The 9082-nt window shown below is 61.0% G+C and overlaps 2 protein-coding genes across 2 annotated transcripts in view; both read right to left on the bottom strand.

Moving 5' to 3' along the window:
* Nucleotides 1–3073, bottom strand: LOC122149378. Its single transcript, XM_042779102.1, has 3 exons — nt 3070–3073; nt 608–988; nt 1–533 (listed from the first exon to the last, which is right to left on the bottom strand). The coding sequence occupies exons 1-3, from the start codon at nt 3071–3073 to the stop codon at nt 7–9; spliced, it is 912 nt and encodes a 303-aa protein (XP_042635036.1). The 3' UTR covers nt 1–6.
* KIF3C (kinesin family member 3C) overlaps nt 2646–9082 on the bottom strand; it is a 15376-nt gene continuing 8939 nt past the window's right edge. The window contains exons 3-8 of the mRNA XM_033055672.2: nt 8763–8885; nt 8476–8594; nt 7108–7224; nt 6761–6869; nt 4928–5103; nt 2646–4147 (exon numbers count right to left, since the gene is read on the bottom strand). Coding sequence (XP_032911563.1) covers nt 4054–4147; nt 4928–5103; nt 6761–6869; nt 7108–7224; nt 8476–8594; nt 8763–8885 — 738 coding nt within the window. The 3' untranslated portion in view covers nt 2646–4053. The remainder of the gene's footprint in view (nt 4148–4927; nt 5104–6760; nt 6870–7107; nt 7225–8475; nt 8595–8762; nt 8886–9082) is intronic.

Genomic DNA, 9082 nt, shown 5'->3' with positions numbered 1-9082 from the left:
TGATGCTCATTCCTTTATTGTGTCGTTGCCATCCCGGCGGGCGCTCCCGGCGCGGGGCCGGAGCTGCCCTGGAGCCCAGTGCGGAGTGTCCGTGCGGCCAGGAGCGGCCCTGCGCACACTATGTATAATATATATATATATATAATATGTCCTGTATATTCCTATGTATAGAGTGACAAGGATGGGCCACCACACAGTCAACTTTTGATTTCTAAATAAATCACCAGAGCAACAGGCACGAAAATTTGGTCCTAATCGAGGCCCTCGCCTTGTCCATGACCCCGGAACAGACCCGCACCCCCCTCCCCGCGGAAAAACGGCCAAACCTGAACCCCAAAAGAACAGCCCGACAACAACGAAAGGAAAGCCCAGCCCAGCCCCGCCCCTGTCCCCGGGACAGCCCCGCCGGGACACACGGACACCCAGCGGCACCGACACACAGCGGGCACCAGCGACACCCCGAGTGCTCCCAGTGTGTGCTGGGACAGCTCCCAGTGTGTGCCGGGACAGCTCCCAGCGCTCCCAGTCTGGGCTGGGACAGCTCCCAGTGCTCCCAGTGTGTGCCAGGACAGCTCCCAGTGTGTGCTGGGACAGCTCCCAGTGTGTGTGGGACAGCTCCCAGTGCTCCCAGTGTGTGCCGGGACAGCTCCCAGTGTGTGCTGGGACAGCTCCCAGTGCTCCCAGTGCGTGCTGGGACAGCTCCCAGTGCTCCCAGTCTGGGCTGGGACAGCTCCCAGTGCGTGCTGGGACAGCTCCCAGTGCTCCCACTCTGGGCTGGGACAGCTCCCAGTGCTCCCAGTCAGGGCCGGGACAGCTCCCAGTGTGTGCCGGGACAGCTCCGCGGCAGCGCCGGGGCAGGGCTCGGCTCGGGAGGCTCCGGACCCAGCTGCTGGAAGTGCCCCATCCCAACCCCTGCGCTCTGCTGGAAGGGATTCCAGAGGGTCCCACCGTGACCAGAGTCCTGCTGGAGCTGTGCCAGGGCCTGTCCCTTGTCATGGCACGGGGACAACCCATGGATACTGTGGGAAAGGGCCTGGGACAGCCACCTCCCCTGGGCACAGCCACCTTCCCCTGTGCACAGCCACCTTCCCTGGACACAGCCACCTTCTCTGGGCACAGCCACCCTTCCCTGGGACAGCCACCTTCCCCTGGGCACAGCCACCTCCCCTGGGACAGCCACCTTCTCTGGGCACAGCCACCTTCCCTGGGACAGCCACCTTCCCTGGGACAGCCACCTTCTCTGGGCACAGCCACCTTCCCCTGGGCACAGCCACCCTTCCCTGGGACAGCCACCTTCCCTGGGACAGCCACCTTCTCTGGGCACAGCCACCTTCCCCTGGACACAGCCACCCTTCCCTGGGCACAGCCACCTTCCCTGGGCACAGCCACCTTCCCCTGGGCACAGCCACCTTCCCTGGGCACAGCCACCTTCCCTGGGACAGCCACCCTTCCTGGGCACAGCCACCTTCCCTGGGCACAGCCACCTTCCCTGGGACAGCCACCTGCCCTGGGACAGCCACCTGCCCTGGGCACAGCCACCTTCCCTGGGCACAGCCACCTTCCTGGGCACAGCCACCTTCCCTGGGCACAGCCACCCTTCCTGGGCACAGCCACCTTCCCCTGGACACAGCCACCCTTCCCTGGGCACAGCCACCTTCCCTGGACACAGCCACCTTCCCTGGGATGCTCCATGTCCCCGAGTGACCCGGATTTGGGGACACCCTGAGCTCCTGAGCTGTTTCCCACAGCCTGGGTGAGAATGGAGGCCAGAGAAGGTCACTGGCTCATCACTTTGGGAGCTGCTGCTCCACTGAAGGGGAGCTGGGGCTGCTGGAAAACAAGGCAGGGAGGAAATTCTATTCCTGCAGGCCCCCCAAGCTCCTCCTCATTCTGAGTCTGTGCTTCCTGACCCCCAGTCCCAGATGCTTTCCTGGAGATGATGAAGTAAAGCAGCAGCTCCACAACCACTGTGTTTCACAGAATCAGGGAACCCCAGACTAGTTTGGACTTAAAAGCTCACCCAGTGCCTCCAGGGGCTGTGTGAGCTGCAGGGGCTGTGTGAGCTGCAGGGGCTGTGTGAGCTGCAGGGGCTGTGTGAGCTCCAGGGGCTGTGTGAGTTCCAGGAGTGTGTGAGCTCCGGGGGCTGTGTGAGCTGCAGGAGTGTGTGAGCTCCAGGGGCTGTGTGAGTTCCAGGAGTGTGTGAGCTCCAGGAGTGTGTGAGCTGCAGGGGCTGTGTGAGCTGCAGGGAGTGTGTGAGCTGCAGGGGCTGTGTGAGCTGCAGGAGTGTGTGAGCTGCAGGAGTGTGTGACCTCCAGGGGCTGTGTGAGCTCCAGGAGTGTGTGAGCTCCAGGGGCTGTGTGACCTCCAGGAGTGTGTGAGCTCCAGGAGTGTGTGAGCTCCAGGGGCTGTGTGAGCTCCAGGGGCTGTGTGAGCTCCAGGAGTGTGTGAGCTGCAGGGGCTGTGTGAGCTCCAGGAGTGTGTGAGCTGCAGGGGCTGTGTGAGCTGCAGGGGCTGTGTGAGCTGCAGGAGTGTGTGAGCTCCAGGAGTGTGTGAGCTCCAGGGGCTGTGTGAGCTGCAGGAGTGTGTGAGCTGCAGGAGTGTGTGAGCTCCAGGGGCTGTGTGAGCTGCAGGGGCTGTGTGAGCTGCAGGAGTGTGTGAGCTGCAGGAGTGTGTGAGCTCCAGGGGCTGTGTGAGCTCCAGGGGCTGTGTGAGCTGCAGGGAGTGTGTGAGCTCCAGGCTCCCTCCAAGGAATTCTCTTTGTGCCACTTTCCCTACCTGCAATCCTCTCCGACCTGCCCTGCTGGGAGCTGCCCTCCCTGCCCGGCCCTTTCCTCACCCGTCTCCTCCCAGGACAGCCAGGGATCTCTCCCTCACCCACCAGGATGTCCCCAGACACAGGGCTGTCCCCAGCTCCCCCATCCCAGGGACACCAGGGCTGCTGGGCTGGCACTGCCAGGACGGCTCTTCAGCAGCTCCCCCATCCGAGATCCATCCCGCAGGAACACCGAGCGCTGTCCCTGTGCCCGCAGCTGCTGGGGCAGGATTGAACCCCCAGAGTCCCCCTCTTACCCATCACCAATTCACACCCAGTCCTCCCCACCCCACCAGGAAGTTTGTCCCAACCAGGAGGTGACAGAGGTGACCTCCGTGTGCCATTGTCCAGGGACAGCGATGCCATCACAGCCCCGGTGTCCCCTCCTTGTCCCACATTTCTCTGTTGCCCGTAGCTGCAGGAAGGAGCCTCTCTGAGCCCGGAGCTCCACAGGCAGTGCTGCTCCCAGGCTCTGCAGGGCTGCTGAAGGGACATTTCACCTCCTGCTGTTTCAGCACAGCCAGGGAGCGAGCCAGGTGTCAGGGCTGTCCCCAGAGCGTGGCACAGGGGACAAAGCCTGGGCTTGGGTGACTCGGTCTGGTGACTCTGCAAGCCCTGTGGATGGAGCTGGTGCTCCTGGAGTGACAGCCGTGCCCACGGTCGGTGAGATGTCCCTGCTGCCACCAGTGCTGATGCAGGCTGGGGGACTCTGACAAGCGCTGCCACCACAGAGTGTCCCAATCCACGCAGAAATCTCCAAATTCCCTGGGATCCAGCAAAGCAAAGCCAGCACCAGGGGCCAGGGCAGCCTCAGCTTCTGCCAAAGCCCCTCGTGCCTGGATGGAGCAGTGTCCTGGTGCTGTCCCTGTGCCCAGCCCTGTGCCAGGGGGGTGTCCCCGTGCCCAGCCCTGTGCCAGGCAGTGCAGGGAGCGCTGGGAGCTGTTCAAACCTGGGGTGCTCAGCACGGTGCCCACTGCCAGCCTGGATGTCCATCAGTCCGAGCTCAAATCCTGCCTCCCCGAGTCGCCCTCTCCATAAATAAATAGGTTAAATAAATAAAGTGACAGATCCGGATCAGGGGGGTGGAGGAGGGGCAGGAGGGAGGGAGGGGCAGCCGCCCTGGCCCGGGGCCCTTCGTGTCTCGCACAAACACACACAAAGTAGCTGAGGATGAGCTGGGGCCGCCGGGCCGGGCCCCCCTCGGCCCTCGGGGGCTCAGTCCAGCCGAGGTGTCCAGGCTGTCACTCCTGGGCCGGCAGTGGGGCGGCACACGGGGAGCTGGAGGCCAGGGACACGTGGGTGGTGGAGGATGGCAGCGACCACGGCGTCTGGCACCTGGGGACAGAGAGACACTCTGGGTGTGCTGCCCTGCCCTGCCCTGCCTTCCCACCCTCCCCAAATCCAGCCCTTTTCCAGGTCACTATGCGGCTGCACCACAGGGCACCTTGCTGCGTGGATACCTTGGGTCTGGGATTTAGGAATCATCATATGCAGTAATATATATCACAGAATTGTGGAATGGTTTGGGTTGGGAGATCTTACAGCTCATCCAGTGCCACCCCTGCCATGGCAGGGACACCTCCCACTGTCCCAGTTCCCAGTGTCCAGCCTGGCCTTGGGCACTGCCAGGGATCCAGGGGCAGCCCCAGCTGCTCTGGGCACCCTGTGCCAGCCCTGCCCACCCTGCCAGGGAACAATTCCTGCCCAAGATCCCACCCAGCCCTGCCCTGTGGCACTGGGAGCCATTCCCTGTGTGCTGTCCCTCCATCCTTGTCCCCAGTCCCTCTGCAGCTCTCCTGGAGCCCCCTCAGGCCCTGCCAGGGGCTCTGAGCTCTCCCTGGATCCTTCTCCTGTCCAGGTGAGCACCCCCAGCTCTCCCAGCCTGGCTCCAGAGCAGAGGGGCTCCGTGCCTGCAGCAGCTCTGGGGCTCCTCTGGGCTCTCTGCAGCAGCTCCAGCTCCAGCACAGAGCTCCCCAGCAGCATTTCAAACTGACCACAGCCAGCAGCTCAAGGGCAGGGTCAGCCCCGGTGGGACAGGGCCTCTCCAGCTCTGCTGTGACTCCTCTGCTGCCCCAACACCCCCGTGTCCCCACGTGTCCCCAGGCTGTCACTGACCAGGAGCGGGATTTGCGCACGCGGGAGGCCGCCGGCCGCTCCAGCAGGCTGTCCAGGTGCATCAGCCTCTCCAGGTGCAGCGCCCGCGGGTCCTGCTCCGCCGCGTCCCTGCTGCGCTCAAACTCAAAGATGGCCGGGGGGGACAGGTCCAGCTCCAGGAACATGATGTTCTCAGCCTGCCCAGGGCACAGGGACAGCCAGCTCGTGGGGAGTCCCCGTGGGGAGAGCACAGCTCCAGCTCCGGCACCCCACTGCTGGGGGAGCTGCTGGGCACTGGGATCCTGCCCCTGCTGCCCTGGCACAGCCACTCTGGGCTCTGGGCTCTGGGCTCTGGGCTCTGGGCTCGCTCCAGGCTCTGCTCTGGCTCTCCCAATAGCAGGAGCTGCCTGAGCCAGAGAGGCAGGAGCTCCAGGACTGCAGCTGGGAGCTCAAACTGGGGTAGCCCAGATCCCTGTGAGCTGGTTTACTCCATCTTCTGTCCCAGTGTTATCCATCTTTCCACCCATCCACTCACTGTCTGCCTTCATCCATCCATCCATCACCCATCCATCCATCCATCCATCCATCCATCATCCATCCATCATCCATCCATCCATCATCCATCCATCCATCCATCATCCATCCATCATCCATCATCCATCCATCCATCCATCCATCCATCATCCATCCATCATCCATCCATCCATCATCCATCCATCCATCCATCATCCATCCATCCATCATCCATCCATCATCCATCCCTCCATCCATCCATCATCCATCCATCCATCCATCCATCCATCCATCCATCCATCATCCATCATCCATCCATCCATCATCCATCCATCCATCATCCATCCATCATCCATCATCCATCCATCCATCATCCATCCATCATCCATCATCCATCATCCATCATCCATCCATCATCCATCCATCATCCATCATCCATCATCCATCCATCATCCATCCATCCATCCATCCATCATCCATCCATCATCCATCCATCATCCATCCATCATCCATCCCTCCATCCATCCATCATCCATCCATCATCCATCATCCATCCATCCATCATCCATCCATCCATCCATCCATCCATCCATCCATCCATCCATCATCCATCCATCATCCATCCATCCATCATCCATCCATCCATCCATCATCCATCCATCCATCCATCCATCCATCCATCATCCATCCATCCATCATCCATCATCCATCCATCCATCACCCATCCATCCATCATCCATCCATCCATCCATCATCCATCCATCATCCATCATCCATCCATCATCCATCATCCATCCATCCATCCATCCATCATCCATCCATCCATCCATCCATCATCCATCCATCCATCATCCATCCATCCATCATCCATCATCCATCATCCATCCATCCATCCATCATCCATCCATCCATCCATCCATCATCCATCCATCCATCCATCATCCATCCATCATCAATCCATCCATCCATCCATCATCCATCATCCATCCATCCATCCATCCATCCATCATCCATCCCCATCCATCCATCCATCCATCATCCATCCATCCATCCATCATCCATCCATCATCAATCCATCCATCCATCCATCATCCATCCATCCATCCATCCATCCATCCATCCATCATCCATCCATCCATCATCCATCCATCCATCCATCCATCCATCATCCATCCATCATCCATCATCCATCCATCCATCCATCATCCATCCATCCATCCATCATCCATCATCTATCCATCCATCCATCCATCCATCATCCATCATCCATCCATCCCTCATCCCTCCACCCCGCTCACCCCCCTCCTCCCCACCGTGTCCCCAGCAGTGTCCCCTCCGTACCCGGAAGCGGGGGTGGGATCTCCTGGCCATGGCCACCCGGGCGTATTGGCTGATGGGCCTCTTGTAGCCCACGGCCGAGGTCGGACGCCTCTTCATCTGGGAGCTGTTCCTGGGGCACAAGGACAGGGAATGTGAACCCTCAGGGCAGGGACTGAGGGACAGAGGGGACAGAGGGGACAGAGGGAGCTGCATCAGCCAGGGAAGGGAGGCCCTTCCATGGGGCTGGGCTTGGAATGGATTCCCATCCATGGGCACCTCCCAGAGTCCCCGACCCCCCAGCCCTGGGGCCATTTGTGCTCATTGACAGGGACATAGGGACATAGGGACACAGGGACACAGGGCCATACCCTCCAGTGGGAACCAGTGGCTGGAATTTCCACTGGTCCTCGTCGCTGTCGAAGTACAGGCGGTTCATGATCTTGTTCTTCTCCTCGGGAGGGATGAAGTTCTCGATGATCAAGTACCTGAGGGATGGAGCAGGGGCAGGAGAGGAAGGGGTTAATGTGACAGGAGACAGAAAACAGCTCTGAGGGGGGAGAGGAAAGGCAGGAAGAGAAGGAGACATCACAGGGGGAAGAAACATCCAGAGGATGAAAATGTGATGGAAGGGGAGGGGTTGAAGCAATGCAGCCACAGAGAGGGAATGGGCAGGAGGGGGCAGGCAGGAGGGGACAGGCAGGAGGGGGCAGGCAGGAGGGACAGGCAGGAGGGGACAGGCAAGAGGGGACAGGCAGGAGGGGATGGGCACCAGAGAGGAGCTCTGGGGCTCCAGGCAGGACCAGGACCCCCTCCCTCCTCTCCTCTCTTCCCATGCCTGCTCCCCCCTGCCCAACCTGAAAATCAAGGAAAGCTCAACGATGCCAAGTGGACCCCAGTGGGAATCTTTTTTCCCGTGTTTTTGGGGACAAGTCAAGCAGCTGTCAAAAACTGTTTTGAGGCAAGGAGATGTATCAGTGAGCTGTGGCTTCCAGCCAGAACTGTGGCAGAGAGAAGGGGCAAAGCTGGAGATGGAATCCTATTTGTAGTGGAACTGTTTCACCCCGAAAAAGCTGAAGTGCTTGTAAATAACTGCGGGGTTACAGACACTGAAAGAGAGGAGTGTTTGAAGTGAGAACAAACCCCCGGGGGCGGTGCAGCGGCAGCTGCAGCTGTGGGAGGCTCCCGGAGGGAAAACTCTGCCAGGAGAGCTGGGAGCTCCAGGGAGCTGGGTCACCCTGAGCCCTCCAGAGCTGCTGTGAGGGTGGTGTGGGGGCCAGAGCAGTCACCAGGTGCCCCCAGCCACCACTGCCACCCCCAGGTTCAGGCACTGCTGAACCAGCTTCTGCTGGAACATTTTCTGCCTTTTCCCTGAAACATTTTTCTGGTTTTTGCCCTTTGGCAGCAGCTCCTGGACACCCCCAGTGCACAGTCCCCAGTGGCCACACCTTGTGCCACCACTGACACTGGGCAGGGCTCGGCTCTCCCTGTCTCTGGGTGGGGTCAATCCCTCCAGTTCTGCACCCACTCAGAGCCTCTGAGCCCCCCAGCCCTGCTCTGAGCCCCCCAGTCCTGCTCTGAGCCCCCAGCCCTGCTCTGAGCCCCCCAGTCCTGCTCTGAGCCCCCAGCCCTGCTCTGAGCCCCCAGCCCTGCTCTGACACTCCACCTCTGCCCTGCACACGCAGTTTTTCAGGCCCAGCTGTGCCCAGGGGACCCCCAAGCCCCCCACAAACACCTACTTGAGTTTCAGCTCCCGCGTCTGCTCGTTCTGCGCCTCCTCCAGGTCCTGGCGCACGCGGATGTACTCGTCGTGCTGGTCCTGGATCTCAGCCTTCACAGCCTGCAGCTTGGCATAGAGCTGGGACAGGGCAGCAGCACCTCAGCCCTGTCCTGGGGAGGGACATCCCCATCCCTGCCCCTGACCCCATCCCTGTCCCTGACCCCATCCCTGTCCTGATCCCATCCCTGTCCCTGACCCCATCCCCATCCCTGTCCCTGTCCCTGACCCCACCCCTCATGCTCTCACCTTCTTCAGCTTCTTGGTTTTGATCTCCACCTCCTGCTGCAGGGACGTGTAGGTCTCCCTCAGCTCCATGGTCTCCTCGTCCCTCAGCAGCATCTCCTGCTGCATCTCCCGCTCCCGGCGTTTCTGCGGCGCAGGGATGTGGGGTGGGCACGGGGACGGGCACAGGGACACCCCTGTCAGCCCCTGTGTCACCCTGTGTCACCCCTGTCAGCCCCGTGTCACCCTGTGTCACCCCCGTGTCACCCCTGTCAGCCCCCGTGCCACCCCCGTGCCACCCCCGTGTCACCCTGTGTCACCCCCGTGCCACCCCCGTGTCACCA

Source organism: Catharus ustulatus, chromosome 3 (assembly GCF_009819885.2).
Source record: "Catharus ustulatus isolate bCatUst1 chromosome 3, bCatUst1.pri.v2, whole genome shotgun sequence".
Lineage (NCBI taxonomy): Eukaryota > Metazoa > Chordata > Aves > Passeriformes > Turdidae > Catharus > Catharus ustulatus.
The sequence above is the reverse complement of the archived record's forward strand: the minus strand, read 5'-3'. Positions and strand labels throughout refer to the sequence as shown.